At 48.4% G+C, this 16,078-nt stretch overlaps 7 protein-coding genes across 7 annotated transcripts; 2 read left to right on the plus strand and 5 right to left on the minus strand.

Annotated features, from left to right (window-relative positions):
• Positions 1 to 1,125: 1,125 nt before the first annotated feature.
• On the plus strand, positions 1,126 to 2,230 carry F9C07_2235205 (2OG-Fe(II) oxygenase family oxidoreductase; the record flags this gene model as incomplete). The annotated part of the gene is made up of 3 exons (XM_041294287.1): positions 1,126 to 1,397; positions 1,444 to 1,510; positions 1,562 to 2,230. 3 exons carry the CDS (start codon positions 1,126 to 1,128, stop codon positions 2,228 to 2,230), a joined length of 1,008 nt encoding a protein of 335 aa, XP_041149612.1.
• A 655-nt stretch (positions 2,231 to 2,885) lies between these two features.
• Positions 2,886 to 4,291, plus strand: F9C07_2167492 (uncharacterized protein). The gene has a single exon (XM_041286989.2). It carries the CDS (start codon positions 2,914 to 2,916, stop codon positions 3,919 to 3,921), a length of 1,008 nt encoding a protein of 335 aa, XP_041149611.1. The 5' UTR covers positions 2,886 to 2,913; the 3' UTR covers positions 3,922 to 4,291.
• On the minus strand, positions 4,220 to 6,096 carry F9C07_8030 (putative AMP-binding enzyme; the record flags this gene model as incomplete). Its single annotated transcript, XM_071511709.1, has 5 exons — positions 4,220 to 4,772; positions 4,826 to 5,250; positions 5,320 to 5,754; positions 5,817 to 5,954; positions 6,004 to 6,096. 5 exons carry the CDS (start codon positions 6,094 to 6,096, stop codon positions 4,220 to 4,222), a joined length of 1,644 nt encoding a protein of 547 aa, XP_071367641.1.
• A 2,304-nt stretch (positions 6,097 to 8,400) lies between these two features.
• F9C07_8031 (uncharacterized protein) lies at positions 8,401 to 8,955 on the minus strand (the record flags this gene model as incomplete). Its single annotated transcript, XM_071511710.1, has 1 exon — positions 8,401 to 8,955. One exon carries the CDS (start codon positions 8,953 to 8,955, stop codon positions 8,401 to 8,403), a length of 555 nt encoding a protein of 184 aa, XP_071367642.1.
• A 2,110-nt stretch (positions 8,956 to 11,065) lies between these two features.
• On the minus strand, positions 11,066 to 11,550 carry F9C07_8032 (uncharacterized protein; the record flags this gene model as incomplete). The annotated part of the gene is made up of 3 exons (XM_071511711.1): positions 11,066 to 11,084; positions 11,116 to 11,195; positions 11,389 to 11,550. The coding sequence occupies 3 exons, from the start codon at positions 11,548 to 11,550 to the stop codon at positions 11,066 to 11,068; spliced, it is 261 nt and encodes an 86-aa protein (XP_071367643.1).
• Positions 11,551 to 12,056: 506 nt separating this feature from the next.
• Positions 12,057 to 12,331, minus strand: F9C07_8033 (uncharacterized protein; the record flags this gene model as incomplete). Its single annotated transcript, XM_071511712.1, has 2 exons — positions 12,057 to 12,094; positions 12,157 to 12,331. 2 exons carry the CDS (start codon positions 12,329 to 12,331, stop codon positions 12,057 to 12,059), a joined length of 213 nt encoding a protein of 70 aa, XP_071367644.1.
• An 830-nt stretch (positions 12,332 to 13,161) lies between these two features.
• On the minus strand, positions 13,162 to 15,578 carry F9C07_8034 (uncharacterized protein; the record flags this gene model as incomplete). The annotated part of the gene is made up of 5 exons (XM_071511713.1): positions 13,162 to 13,226; positions 13,979 to 14,016; positions 14,549 to 14,913; positions 14,977 to 15,153; positions 15,207 to 15,578. 5 exons carry the CDS (start codon positions 15,576 to 15,578, stop codon positions 13,162 to 13,164), a joined length of 1,017 nt encoding a protein of 338 aa, XP_071367645.1.
• Positions 15,579 to 16,078: the final 500 nt, after the last annotated feature.

Here is a 16,078-nt window from a genome sequence, read left to right on the forward strand (position 1 = left end):
GATCTGCCCTTATAAATCTCCTAGTCTGATCGTCGACGCATTCCGAATACGAGGCCTGATTAATGATTAATGATCCTTTCGATAAGTCAGATGCTTGACCTGATCGCCGACTATGTATTGTCGATCTCCTCCTAGAGCAAGAATATACTAGTTCATGCTAGTATCACTTATGAGACTGAGCGCTTTGACAAATGCTAGTCTACATAGTACACAGTACATACGGAGCTAACGAATACTCCGTGCTAGTACATGATCTGGTGGGGTTATACAGGGTCGAAAAAGGAACTACTACTGAGTTGAGATAGCGTTTGCTTGGACCCTGGCGCTTGGGCGGTTTGGGTCTCGAGTGCTGGCAGTAGTGTTTGGGATGTGGTTGGACTAATTAGTGTTGTCAAGTGGTGCATCACGGCCAAACGCCAGCTCGAGGATTGTCAACTTGTGAACGGCGTTTGCCGCTGGGCCAGACCATGAAGAGCGGTGATATTTAGTTTCCCTTATTGAAACTGTTGAGACTGACGTGCGCACGGGCCCTGTCACTTTACCACGCCTGCAATGATACAATAAGCTGTTCTTAGAGCAACATGTTGGATTGTGTGGAGCCGGGTTCTTTCTGAATCACTGCCTGGCTAAGCTCCATCCAGACTGGTTTAGGGATTCGTACAATGTGATTCCTTCAGAGAGACAGTGGAAGGCAGACCTCGAGATGGTATGACATGGGCGAGCTACGTAAGCACTACGTTGGAGTTTGTGCGATAGCAAACAATCATTGTCACCCCGATCATGACAACCGGGAGATCAAAGTGACACCAAACCATACGCCAAGACTCGCTGTTGGTAGCAATAACGGTCGAGAAATCTCTATGGCAGGGTACGGTGACTCTATGAGCCACCGTGGAACAAGGCGAAGGCTCGAGGCACCTTACTACTTGTTTTCACGGCAAGAGGCTCTTACAATTAGTGATCTTATGACTCTGATGCAACAGTCGATGTCACATCGAGTCACCTCGGAACTACGATACCAGCACACAAATAGAGAAATGCATCCTCCTGGTGGGGTTTCTACGTGCTAATGATATCCTAACAATACACCTTTTCTATCAACTAGAGGTATAGTACAATTGCATTATGTCTTCGGTTCAAAGCTTCCCTGAAATCCACAATGGCTTGTTTGTTGCCCCCCTGCCTATGATTGACTATGCATGCCTCGAAGCGAAAGATACTGAAGAAACCCAGCGACTTCTGGATGCTTGCAAAACTCATGGATTCTTCTACCTGAATCTCAAGAATAGTGGGACAATCCTAGATGACTGGCAACAGGTTCTTCGCATCATGGAGACATACTTCAGTCAGGATCTGATGACAAAGATGGAAGATGACCGTCACAGTGATACCTACGGGTAAGCTGGGCCATGGGCAATCTAATTCTTGAATTAACAGAAGCAGCTATGAGCCTTGCGGAACTTCGGCAGGGGCCATTCATGGTACACTGGACTTCTACGAGACCTTGAAGGTGAGCATTCACACCGAAAGAAGCCTTATACAGAAGGCTAATATAATGCAGATTGCCCGCTCCGAAATGTACGGAAAGGCACCATCCCTCCCCCAAGCCGCCAAAGACAATCTCGAGCTGTTTGACCGCTTCCTCCGAGCCTGCGATACGATCACCACGACAATTCTCGCCCGACTTTCTGATCTCTTCAATCTGATCCCCGGTTCACGCTTCGAAGACAAACATCGTCCAGGAGGAAAATCACGAAGTACGCTGACCCTCTTCCGATACCCAAAGCAAGAAACGCAAGATAACAAGGTCGGCCACAATAAACACACCGACATCGGAACCCTCACACTTCTCTTTAGTGAGCAATGGGGCCTGCAGGTGCTATCGCCTGAAACATCGGAGTGGAATTTTGTCGCCCCGATGCAAGACCATGCTGTTGTTAATGTCGGGGACTCGTTGCGGTTTCTCTCTGGCAATGTACTCAAGTCATGCGTTCATCGGGTTGCGCCGCCGAATGTGTCTGGTCGGCAGGAGGAGCATCGGTATAGTATTGCGTATTTCCTGAGAGCGGAGGACGTAGTGCAGTATAAGGATAGTAAGGGTCGGGTGATCAGTGCGAGAGATTGGCATGATGAGAAATATGGTGTGTTTCGGTTGAGCCATGATGAGTCTAATAGCGATAGGATCTTGACTGGGGGGATGGAGAAGGGTGAAGAATTCATTGTTTCTTGATATTTTTCGAAAGGAGTTAGATGCATTTTGCTCTTCCGCGAGTTAATTGTGATCATTGAAAGTTCGAAATCATGCTTTTGCGTTTTATGGGCCATGGCTTCATGCAAAACATGGTGGCTCAGGCCAAGTTGCTTGATCCGTAATGAGTGGTTGTTCTGCGAAATGGTTGTTCAGTTACCTTCATACTGACACCATCCATGCACTTAATTTTGCCATATCTCTTGTCCAAAAGGAAATTCGCTCTGATAATTTCCTCAGAGGAGATCGCATATTCCAGACCTGATCAGCGTATATCCTGGAATTGTTGACTGTTCCTCTCATTGGATGATATCAATGGTCTGCACCAAGTTAAAATAAAGTGTATCCCATTGGAGGTACTCAGGTAATACGAAAGATTGATTTAGTAAGACCTACATACCACATACCATGCACAGTTAAAAGTCCCTGGCGAGCTAAACTATAAAATAGGGTGAATTAAAGTGTTCCCGATTGACGAGTAACATTCCGCATTCCGATCGATCTGATGATATCCATAAGGCTGATCAGGAACCAAGGAACCACTAAGCCCTAAGATTGAATAAATGAGATCACATATGACATCATGCTCTATTCCTACATCTTGATATAAATCCTAAACATGTCCCTTTTGACAAAATTAATACAAGAAACTAATACAAGCAACCATGTCCAAACGAATTCAATCCTTCTTCCAACCCATTCCTAAGAAACCCAAAGTGGGAACCTCCTCACCTGACCCATCCCAGCCCTCAGACCCTCTCTATATACAACAACAACATGAACAAAACCAAGAAGAACAACAACCACCACCAACAAACCACCAAACCTACCCATTCCCAATCCCCAATCTCCCCCCAGACCTATCCAAATCCCTGACCACCATCTCCACCACCCTCAAAGCCCCAAAACCCATAACCAACCATCCCCACCTGGACCTCCTCTACTTCCAACCTCTCCTCCCACCCCAAACAGCCAATGCCCTCTTCCACTTCCTCCGCAACTCTCTCCCCTTCTACAAAGTCCAGTATACAATCCACCGCGGAAAAACACCCACAAAGATAACCACTCCGCGCTTCACAACCGTCTTCGGCGTAGACGCCACCTCAATCTTCACAACAGACCAAGAAAAAACCCTCCACGACGCCAAAACCAACACTCCCATCCCACCAAGAACAAAATACAAACATACACCCCGACCAATCCCCCCCTGCCTCACGCACCTCCTCCAAACAATCCAAACCACCACAAACACCCCTCCAGACTACTACAACTTCATCCTAATAAACTACTACGCCACAAACACAGACAGCATAAGCTACCACTCCGACGACGAACGATTCCTCGGTCCGAATCCCAGCATCGCATCTTTGTCTCTGGGAGCCAAGAGGGACTTTCTCCTGAAACATAAACCGGGGGTGGAGGCGGGGAAGCCGTTGAAGTTTCCGCTGGCGAGTGGGGATATGGTTGTTATGAGGGGGGAGACGCAGGGGAATTGGTTACATAGTATTCCGAAGAGAGCGGGGGAGGGTGGGGGGAGGATTAATGTTACGTTTAGGAGGGCTTTGGTTCCTGGGGGGACGGAGAATTATTATCGGTATAATGTTGGGGATGGGGGAGTTTGGAGGTGGGATGAGAGGGAGGGGAGGATGGTTAGTGTTGATGGAGAGAAGTAGTGGGAGGTGATTATACATGTTTTGGTGTGGACTGCGGAGGGAATCTACTAGTATTAGTTGGCGAAGGTCTTGTGGAGGGTAAGTGGTTGTCTTTACGTCTTTACTGTTGGAGCTTGGGTATATGTTAGTATCCCACTTGGCAAGTCAGAAAGTGGTCTAAGTGTCATGGATGTCAGGGAGTGGGATATCCATAGCATGGGCTGGATGTGGTGTTGTAGATGCTACTATGACCAAGCATAGATGTAAAACGACTTCTAGAGTGTATTTTAGCGACATACGAGCAGCTTGGAGAATAATATTACAACTTCGGCCGGAAGCCCGCCTTAACCTCCTTCTGGGCCTCCTCCCTCAAGACCCTCTTCAGAATCTTTCCACTGGCGTTTTTCGGAATCGCATCCATAAATCTCACACCCCCGGTCAGCGCCTTATACTTCGCCAATCTCTGACCAAGATAATCTTGCACCTCCTTCTCTGTAAGCTTGTCACCCGCTCCAGGACGCCGAGTCACATAAGCCCTCGGAAGCTCACTATCGGGAAGCACACCGGACAAGCCAATGACCGCCGCATCGACGATGAGCGGATGCGAGAGCAGAACAGCTTCCAGCTCAGGCGGAGCGACCTGGAACCCGCGAACCTTGATCAACTCTTTCTTGCGGTCCACGATGTACCACTTCTGCGTATCCTTGTCGCAGTATGCGATATCACCGGTGTGATACCAGCCATCCTGATCAAAGGAGGAAGCATTCGCAGCGGCATTTTCAAAGTATCCCGGTGTAACGGTAGGTCCTCGGACACAAATCTCGCCTCGAACCCCATACGCCGAGATATTGTTTCCGTCATCATCTACCAGCCTGATTCCAGTCAGTCACTAACATCCAACATTGACAAAAGGGTATAAACACACTTAGCCTCTACATTAGGTATCAATCTCCCCACACTACCCGTATCATCCTGCTCGTAGGCCCCGAATCTCGTCGCAATGCAACATGTCTCCGTCATGCCCCAGACCTGTGTGCAGGGTGCACCATCCGCCAGCATGACACGCAGCTTCTCTTGGACTTCCTTGCTCAACGGAGCAGCGCCGCACGAAGCTACACGGACACTTTTCAGATATGGCCGCTCCTGTACCTGCGGACTCATGACAAGCGCCACCGCGATGGGCGGTACTACCGCAAGATCTGTGATTTGATACTTTTCGACATTTGTGATGAAACCTACCAGGTCAAAGCGACGCATGACGTGTACGACGTGACCACCCTTGAGAGGACTCCAGTGGGTGGAAGGAGCGGCGGCGGCGTGGAACATGGGTAGGGCCATGAGTCGGCGGATCTATAGTGGTCAGTAAGACTCGTATTCATCATTTTTGCTCCATTATGGAGTCTACTGATCGGGAAATACCTGGTACGGTCGCTTCTCGATCTCAAACACCAATTCATGCTGGGCAATGAAGTTTCGATGCGTGAGCGTCGTTGCCTTGGGCAGACCCGTAGTTCCACTGCTGAACAACCTGGCGGCGGCAGTCTCTTCACAGGTCTTCAGATCATCAAACCGTACCCAATCCTCCTCTCCAGCAGAAAAGAGTCCTTTCCATGACTTCAGTCCGGCCGGAACAGTCTGACCCTGGACATCGAAGACCAGCAAATTCGACTCCGGGATACCCGTCTCCTTCATAGCCGCCTGGATCGGGGCGATGATCTCCGGCTCAGAGATGATGAACTTAGCATGCGATGCTCGGATGTGGTGTCCAAGCTCCATGGGTGTATAGGAGGGATTGGTGCCGGTGTAAACACCACCGGCGCCGTTGATCGCCAGGACCAACATAGAATAGTAGATCTATGCAACAGACTTCCCATTAGAATTATTGAGGTGGTCTGTACAGGCTGGATCAAACACACATCATTGAAGGAATGGATGGCTACACAGTCGCCTTTTTGTACGCCCCATGCGCGCAAGCCGGCAATCAGCTTTCGGACGATAACCTTAGCCTGATTGTAGGAAATCGACCGCGAGGAGTCGCTCGCATCGATGTAGATCTGCCCCAGTTAGAACATACTCAATTTCTAGCGACGAGGAGGTAACTACCGGTTGATCATGGTCATACGGAGGATCGGAAAAAATATAAGAGATAACATCGGTAGTGGGCAAGGGTACCCGCGACGCCGGTTCGAAGATCATCGTGTCAAAGTACCAGGTAGAGTCAGGAAAAGCAGCGCACGATAGATTTCACCACTGGGACATCCTGGTGGATATATAACTAACCCACGTTATAGGGCCGTCCCCACACGGCAGGGAGCTCCAGCTGTCATAGTGGGTCGTCACTACTTCACCGCTGAATGGATGGCAGTTCATCCAATGCCACTTAGTAGAGACGGCAGGGCCAATCAAGTGCATAAATGCATAAATACTAAGTTGAGCCTTGTGTGTGGCTATCCCGGAACGGACCTCGGATGTTACAATGACGCGCGGGTGGGAAATCCAACTGCGGGGAATCCCAGATATGCTTTTAATACGACCAGTATCCAGGCATAACTCGTGCCATGTGGCTTACTGTAGGCCCGTGTGATAGATAAGATTTAGGCGGGCAGTGTTAACTGAGTTGACCGCATATTCTGATAAGCTGTGACAACTGACACTGTCAACACGTTTATGTGTGGGCAACCAGTTTGATTCCTATCGTCCTTTTCCGTTTTAATTATATACGTATCTTACATACAGGCTGTGGTAAAAGTATCTAACGCACCAAACTAAAATGTCGTAGTGTTATGTACATGACTCGGTATAGTATTAGCCCTACAAAACATCCAGCTCGGCTGTCTATGTCATAATAGAGCTAACCAAGACGACCGAGGGCATAAGCCTCTTGCATCATTTTTCTGATCAGCTAATAGTAGGTAGCGATCGATGTGAGGCTCCAGGAACAAGGGATGAACGAGATAGATTAATTAATGTCAAATCGGGAATTGCTTAAGGAACCACGGAAGTGAACATCTAGGTTCCTCCCAACATGAATAAAAGGCAAACTGCCACGATTGTCAATTGCCGAGAATCACCGAGGACTCGGCTGCACTTTGACGTATGAACGATGACGATCCCTGGACCCTATGCATGGGATATGCATATTGGCCGTGCGGAGTCTTGCCTTGGATTCGTACCGTTCCTCGGTCCGCTCGTACCGTCCGCTTCTTGCTCGCAGAGTCGCAGTTTATCATATCGTCTTATTAGACACTGGGATTTTATCATAATTGAGCTTGAGCACAGATGGATGAGTATGAGTATTTTCATCATCGCTTGTAAGAGCAGACGCTATATATCTCTATCTGAAACTCTCGATCTCAACGCTCATGATTTATGTGACATATCATAACACATGGCTTGCGTGAATGGTATGTCTAAGGGATCGCCGATGGTCATGACGACTCCTTTAAATCACGAGAGAGTGTAATGCTTTGCTCTATTACTGAGGCGTATCTTGTCTTTGTTCTGGTCTGTGATTGTGCATCTGCATATCTCTTGATGATGATGTTATAGGGGTTTCTTGATCGACATGATAATGACCGCTTTGACTTCGCCTTTGGAATGTGCAATCTACCATGCTGCATCTTGCTTGCCTGAGATACGTTAAGCTCTCCGCCCACCGATACCCCAATCTAAGAGAGGGCCATTGATCGGTTCTCTCGTGGGGAGATGGTTTGGGTGATAACTAGTAGTTTCTTTTGTAATTCGCACTTCTAAGTTTTGCTGCCGTCTGTAAATAATAGCACGAGCAGTATTCATTGACTGGGTTCGATAAACGATCTCTCGATCAAAGTATCCTGTAAAAACTTCGTGGAGATTCCGTCTTGCCATGCAGTTTCAGTTTCGATAATATTGAGCGACACCCGGAACGGGCTCCAGATGTACCTGGAAGGTAACGAAGTGGGTCCTGGTATGAACCTTCTTATGGATGGAATGAGCCATATAAACACATCTAGTTCATCGCGACATGTGGATAGTGATGGGCTGAAAAGATTACACCTATGCTGTGGGCACTCTATTCCTGGAGCTGCGAGAAAATTTGCTCACAACCATATCTTCAGGGTCTCCAACCCAGTTGGGGTTCCAGGAGTTTACCAGACCGAGCCGTACGCTGCGGCCCTGCATGTCAGTGGAGAGAAACGTCAAGTACATGTCCCGTACGGCGTGGTCCTTCAGGGACAGGCCCGTCACTAACTGGACCTTGTCCTCTATCCATGGGAACGAGGTCACTCGTGGATGCACATGGGGTTGCAGTATTCGGTGCCGGGGACCTCCCGAGTGTGGAGCGTGTGCAGGAAGGTGTTAATATGAGGCGCAGTCGCGTCGATGGGCAGGTTAGGGGGGCAGCAGCGGCACCGGTTGCACACCACCCATGGTACTCTCGGATCTTGCACGGGGTACCCCTTGGCAGTCTGGTCAACCTGATATCCCCGTTGCAATTAAAGTCCAGAGGCAGAATTATTATCATGAACTCAATTCCGCACATCCTGAGACTTCCTGGGCCTTAAGCAGTTCAGCGATACCGCTGACCACCAGGGTCCAGTTCAAGTCAGATGCCACGATTCCTCCGGGCACTTTGAATGTAACGTAGCTTCTACCCCCGTAAGTATGGGATAGGTCCCCTGCTACCGGGGTGTTGAAGTTGTTTCGTTTCGTCCAGGTGAACTTGGACGTAGAGGAGGAGGGTGTGCGGTTGGTGTCGGCCGTAGCCGAGGATTGTCGAGACGCAACCGAAGGGTCCCTCTTGGTTCCCTCCGTGCTGTAATTTTCTGCTCTGACTCTGACTGGCAACCGGCCAAATCCAGGGAAGTGGTCGATCCAAAGGCGCAGCTGCAGAGAATATGCAATACTCGATATATGACGCGTCTTGCAGCATAAGCTTCCGGCATTAGTCTTGTTTGAAGACTCTGGTGATGCGGAGGGATGAGCACGAAGATCGGAACTAGTCAATGCCAGAGCTTTATTGTCGGTTCCTTCATGACGAATTGTGGGATATCTGCTGCCTCTGATGCCTGGCATCTTCTAGTTGGAAATAAAGGTGCTTGAACCAATCCTTAGCAGGCTCAGATGCCAAAAAGCCCTTAGGCCTAGGACATGATCTCTAACGCCCAACTTACCACCAATAAATAACAAGTGTCGGTTAAGTCCACTATGCTTTTTATTCCTCACAGAAGATGGTAACAAACTTCAGTAAGGCTTATCATGCTGGATAGGTTGTCGTAAGTTTGTTTTGCTTTTTTCAAGGAGTTAGAGCATTAGCATCCGCCTTCCTGAAAACGATATATGGCCTCGTTTAACGTCTCCTTTGTGCTTGTTTCCACTTCATGAAGTGATATGGGTTGGGGTCGATTTAGAGCAGTGTCGCTAACAGATCTGCCGGTGGTGGCCAGTGTACAATGCGATTTCCTTGCAGATGTCTTCCCCCCGGGAAGGATATTCACGGATGGGAATATTTGCTGCATGCTCTCCTGCATTCTCTGCTGCCGGGATTTTGGTGCCGAGCACGATACAGATATAATGACCGCAAAGGCCATAGTAAAATGTCCACCAGAGGCACTAGCTGGGCTTGTATGATGAGGAGTAGGGAAAAGAGAAAAAAGGCAGAGAAGGCAGACAGCGATGACATACAAATGAATAAAAGAAGAGGTGATGACATCAGGAAGTCATGACCAAGAAAAATGTTTCAACAGCAATCTAGCCAATCTGAATCTCCATCGAACCCGACTATGCGATGAGGATTCAGCACTGCTGCTGTTGTCCCAGGGATAATTCCCACAGTCAGGATACACGCCGTTGAGACGATCCACCCGTAGGTGAATAACACAGCATAAGGCCTTTGCATCAGCGCTGTTGTGCTCAACTGCATAATATGCACATAAAACCTAGACGGTGCGTGACGTATACCACACAGATCTGTGATCTGTTACGGCTGAGGTGCTCAGTGACCAGGATAATATGTGAGTTTGAATCCATTCAGACACTCGCCTATGCAAAGCCATCGGGCTCAGCTGTGTACATGGGACCCTTGCAAATCCCCAGATGGAGTCCATCGAGCGTACATAACACCGGGCCATTCTGACCAGCCATATCATTATCAACCCGACCTGAAGTGATAGCAGACATGTCACTGTCAGCAATTATTTCCATTGGCATGGTGGGTACTGGTGCAGTGTTGCAACTCTTCAAACGCTTATGCAGTCGATTTTGCTTCCCCAAGCAGTGGGATATTAAAATCAGGGGTTTGGAGTCGATTCAGTCGACCATGTAGTAGCTGCCTTAAGTAGGGCTCCTTAAGCATCATTGAATAGGTCTTCCAGTTAAGCGACTTTGTGATGCCCTAACACCCATAACCCACTTTTGATCCACCGCCACATGCTCGCGATTTATATTCGCCGCGGTAGGGGTGAACCGTGTACCCAAGAGATAACCGGTGTACCACGAGCAGGCACAGCTGCTTGGACTGCACCTAGAGTGTCTCTCTCAAAATTGGGTCACTCCTCCAAGGACTCAACAAGTACTTTTGGTGTAAAGCACTTCACTTAGTACTGGTAGTTCTCTGGTTAAGAGGAGGTTGGGGCTTTCTGATCAGCCTCAAAGGTTCTTCAGCAATCATATTAGGGGCCATTATAAAATCGATATTGTGAAAGCAGATGAAAAGTTAGTATGTGGTGGATGGTAGAGGAGAAAGGATTTGAGTGTTTGTAATTTTGCAGTCTAAGACAAACAGAACCCTTCGAAAATGTATATCTATAGTCCCATGCCATCTCTTCTTCGAGGGTTAACTTTCAGATAATTCTACCTGACCGTTACCTCTCCCCAACGGCTCTTGGCACGTCTTCGAAATAGTTGACTTCGGCTGGTTGTAACCTTAACGGTACAAGCTCTCCAACGAGTCTCTTGCAAAACGTTACGAATTGGACTGCCTGGGTTATTAAAGCCCATAGTCATAACGCGACAGTTCATCGGATTTGGGTAAATCTATCTCAGATCCCCCCCATCATATGTGGATATTCGTCATAACACTATGTTGACTTCCAGTTGCCCCAGAGTCCGTGTCCAGTTTGCCCGGCCACTTCCGCTATTATGCATATTGAAATCGGATTTACCCTTTCTAACCCAATGGCAGCTCTCAAACTCGCACGGCAGCACTATGGGATAGTGCAGGACCCAAGAACTCACCCAACTCTGGCCTTGATCTGCCCCAGTTCGGTCCCTTCTAAAGGTCTCCTGGTGTTCTTGCGAGCGATCTTAACACCTGCCTAGTTTCCCGTAAACATGTCATTATACACGGTTTCCGAGTACAGTTTGTCAGTTTCAAGGCATTCAGCTAGTCAACGCTTAGTAACGGTAACCATAGCAGAGCCAGAACCTATATTAAGCGTTGTTGCTACCAGAGCAGTGGACCTTTGGTGCTCACAGTATATAGTGCGTCATCAGGACAGATATCGCAACCAAGACCTTGGCCACATTCACAAGCCAGGAACTCTTTTGTGCCTCCGTCTCTCCGATAATAGCATAGTAGCCTTTGAACACCAATGTCCAGAGTTGGCCATCAATGTCGGCCACCACTGGTGCACCTACCGGCACTCTTGTTTTGCACACATTGCCGTTCATCTCAAAATCGGCTGGCCAGCGGGTAGCCCTCTCTTTGGAGCTCTTATATTGCTATGACAATTTCCTACCGAATAGATCTGGTTAGCTGCCACGTCGATCAACTCTAGTAAGTGTCTAAGTAGGATGAGACACGCATTGCTAATGCGCCCTGCAAACCGCGATGGAATAGTATGCGTCAGGATTAGTGGCTGGCGTCAGTGCTAGCCATAAACATAGCAAAGCGTAGATAGATGACTCGCCTAGAGATATTCAGGTAGAGGACCATATGGGGTAAGTGCGCGCTGCGCAACAACAAGTTCCTCCCATGTACCCCCTTCTGGTACCTCGTGAGCTGAATGATCTTCCTGTATGGCAACGAACCAAGGCAGAGTGGTTCGTCTATCTGCCTTGCAAGTCCCGGTCGAGCCGTGGGGAAGATGAGGGAGTGTAATGCGTGCATCCAGGGCACGACAAGGTAAGGTTGACTCTTCCATCTCTTGCCGAGACTTGCGACGATATCCTCTCGATCAGTTTCGGCTGCGACGATCCTCATCGAGGAAGCGGACTGTGGCGCGATCAGAAGTAGATAGATGGCGGAATTCTGCAAAATGATCAGTAACTACCCACAAAGAAGTACAGGGACGAGCACCCCACTATCAATAGCCTTCTCGAGGAGCGCCGCACGATTGGTGTTAAAGCAGCCAGCGACAGGCTCCGGATCGTAGTCCTTCTCAGGAGGATGATCCACGTCGATCCATGCTAGAGGCTTTGTAGGCTGCTTTCCCTTTGCAGCTGCCGCCATAGCCTCGAAGTCGAAGATGTCATCAAGGAAGTCATTGAACGGCACCCGCAGGCCAGGTGAAATTCCATTCACGCTTGGACCACATTCTTCGTAATCTTCGGCCACTTGGTGGTAGAGTTATGAATTGCTGGAGTTATACTATACTGACCAGTAGTATTCAAGTAGTGTGAGTATAGGATAACTTCTTCTGTATTATCCTTTGGTATTCAGATTGGAAGATCGGGTGTATGTCAAGCTGGAAAGGACGCTGGATCGAGATAGGAGATATGGTTCATATAAAGACTGATCTAGTAGATCCATTAGCTTCTGAGTATAGTAAGCACTTCAGGTGACAGATATCAGGTAAATATTCACCTGTGACTTCACATTAGTATGTTATCAAAGGGGATAAGAGGGCGAGAGAGCTAGTGAAGATAGTCCTGTAATTCTACTTTAGTGACCTCGGTCCTCGATGATGATATTACTCCAGCTCGCTCTGCTCTGGGACTGCTCGATATGCTGGCTCCGAGCCTGCCTCCTAGCCAGGTCGTAGTCCCCACCCCCCTTGCACTTTTTGGGTCAGTACTTCAACAACACTAAGCCTGAATATCGTCGTGCCGGTTTCCAGATCTTGTTTACCACGGGTATGGCCGACTGCGGGCCCTGGTTGGCTGATTGCACCTCTTTGCCTGCGATCAGTATCTTGATCGGTTGTCAACGGCCGGAAGAAAGTGGTAGAAGTATACTCTTCTAGATTGAAGAATTGGAGGTCCACTAGTAAGGTTGCAAGGATGTTGTCTAGAATGACTGACATAGAGAGAGGATTTAGGGATTTCCAGAGCTCGTTATGGTTACCACAATCTACTCTCGTTCTCTTTCTCTCTTATCAGAGCGGAGAAGACCTGCTTCAGGCGTCCTAGAATGTTCGACATATTATTGCCAGATCTAAAAAGAAGACTTGGAGGCTATAGGAATAGCATCCCGAACTCGCCGAGGCCAAAGTTCTCAGAAGCAAGCGCATTGCGGCAGCGCAGCCACACCTTCAATTTGAAAAGTTGCTGGTTTGTGCGCAGAGTTTGTGAGTGCATCATGAAACACCATATCCTGGGCTTGTGTGTACAGGAGTCGAAGTAGGGCAGGATGCCATCACCAGACCCACTCTGTTCACCACCGGGCTCACGATGACTCGACAACGAAGACGTAAACCGTAAAATAGACCAATGAGCCGGTCAATCAGTACTGATATTGACAGCGACATCGACTAAAGCCACCTTGTAGATTAGTATACGCCTTCTCTCCGAGGGGATAGACACATACCTCAGACGAACTGGCGGGTCACAGCCGCCGCGGCGACAGCAGAAGGAGGCGGATCACGGGGTTCTGACAACCCGAAATCAACTCTTGATAACCACACCGAAAGGGCTCTGAACCCTCCCTGACGGAGGTTGTATACAGAACGGAATACTCATAGGCGTTCACCCGGGCGAGCTGGGCGAATTCAGTCTGGTAAGTATATCCTTTACGGCAAGACACTTAGATCATGGGATTCAACTGAGGAAAGATTGCTAAGCAGTCACCCTGCCAGCCGAGCACGTTTTGCCTCTGCAGAGGCCACAGTGCGACCAAGAAAATCTTGCTTGGCCATTCTCTATTCAATAGGGTACATACGGCCAGCTTTCGGTATCCTGGAGGTGAAGCTTTGGTCCCTGCTATGCGGAATATCCCTTTACCCACGAAGAATGGTAGAACGAGAGGCTATCGGGCAATTCAGCACTAGTAGAAAACTCATTGTCGTAGCTATTTTCTTTGACAAAGAACGAAACCGGAGCCACGCCAGCCAGCAGAAGCGAGGTTAGAGGAAACGCGGACCCCTGCCCCAGATACTGCAAACTCGATGTTGATGACGCATGGGGGAGATGACACGCAAGCACAAGAGTCTCTAGTGGGTGTAGCGAGCTATATAAGCTACTATGTGAACACTGATTAAGGTGGACGAGGATCCCATTTCTAAGAGTAAGAGAAGTGGTAGTCATATAAGCTGTTTCAATAGAAAAGCATCCTAAGATGGCTTTTGACTCAATTTATACCTGTACACTAAGTAATCCTGTGAATCACTCTTACCAATAGTACAATTCAATCCACAGGTAATTCACACGCGTAGGAAACAAGCGAATATACTCAGTCCCGATAGCAGCCTAGAGTAAATGATTAACTTCCTCCTGTATAGCCTTCACCTACCCAGACCCTTCACAAAGCTCCCGAATAGCTTCCCTCAACTCCGTCTTTCCCCTCCAGACTCGATCACTACTTGAATTTTCCGCATTAGCAGGCGCCATGATACCTCCCGGCAAAAAGGCATCGGTCATCTCAGTGAAAGCCTCGGCCACGTTTTTTGGGAGGAAACCCGCAAAGAACTGCGATAGATCTTTTCTCTCGACAAGTCGGAGTTCAACTTCCTTGCCCACAGCCTCTTCGAAGGCCTTTTGCACATCCTTCGGCGTATAGGATCTCGGTCCATGGACGTCAACAATATGGGGTCGTTCCGGAATGTCGGGCTTGAGTAAATAAGTTGCAAAGGCTTGGCCCATGTCTTTGACGGCGACCTGATTTAGGGGATTGATTAACATAAGAATTTCGTGTTGAACATAGAGAGAGAGGAAACAAACCATAGGGACCTCGAAATCTGCAGGAGTAATATACGAATAGAGATGAGGCTGCTCAGACTTTGCCGTCTGAACCCCCATAGCCCAGTTCTCCATGAAATAGGCACATCTACATATGACGACCTCTGGTGCTGCGTCCTTCAAGATTGTTTCGGCGATATGGTTTGTCATAATTTCCCCCTAATCAACTGTTTAGTATCTCCCTTCCTTCATGAATCGGATAGGAAACCCACAGTTCCCGACTCATGTTCAGCCCCCATACTAGAAAGCAGGACCAGACGCTTAACAGATCCAGACTTCTGAATGGCGAGACGCGTATTTTCCGATGCTGTCCTTGCACAAGCCAGAAAGTCCGAACCATCGTATCGCGGCGGGGTGATCGCGAGAACGGCGTCGACGCCGGTGAGATCCAGGCTCGTTGCGTCACTTACATCGCCCTTCGATGCTTGGAAATGAGGGTTCGAAAGAAATTCTTCTGGTACTCGAGACAGATCCCTATATACGCCTTTCACGGTGATAGGCGTGGTTGTTTGGGTTGAGTTGAGTAGGGCGCGGATTGCCGCCTGGCCTGTTTTGGGTGAAGCGGGAACTACGGCGATGAGCATTTTGATCGTATACTATGTACACGACTTGTGTGGAGGTTGGTTGGTTTGTTGTCAGAGTTGGCGTGGTGAGGAGGATATTTGAGGTGGTATGGTATGATATGATCTAGAATTCTAGAGTCATCGCCTCGTATTCGGAGTTCGGACTGCGGGGCAGGTTGCAGTTAAGTCTCCTTGGTTGTGAGGAACTTTATTGATTCACACGTACTTCGGATTATTGTTGTTTCGACTTCGCCGTAATGATGTAAATTTAGAATGTCTGGTTCGCCGAAGCAATAAGTGGGTAAACAGGGTTTGAGTGAAGCCCAACAGGCTGATCGCAAGGAAAAGGCAGGGTTACCATAATTCAGTGGCTGGATCGAGCATGGGATGGCTTGAAATATATCAATACTGTGGATTGTCATTTATATGTTAACTCCTGTCGCTCAACCTGTCTGGAGAAAGGGGAATCTCTGAAACTAACAACCGAAAAAGAACAAAATGAAACGAAGAAGACTTTGGAT

This window comes from Aspergillus flavus, chromosome 6 (assembly GCF_009017415.1).
Source record: "Aspergillus flavus chromosome 6, complete sequence".
Lineage (NCBI taxonomy): Eukaryota > Fungi > Ascomycota > Eurotiomycetes > Eurotiales > Aspergillaceae > Aspergillus > Aspergillus flavus.

Excerpts from the sequence above, each read along its gene's own strand:
- F9C07_2167492 (XM_041286989.2), top strand. The coding sequence starts at position 2,914 with ATGTCCAAACGAATTCAATCCTTCTTCCAACCCATTCCTAAGAAACCC.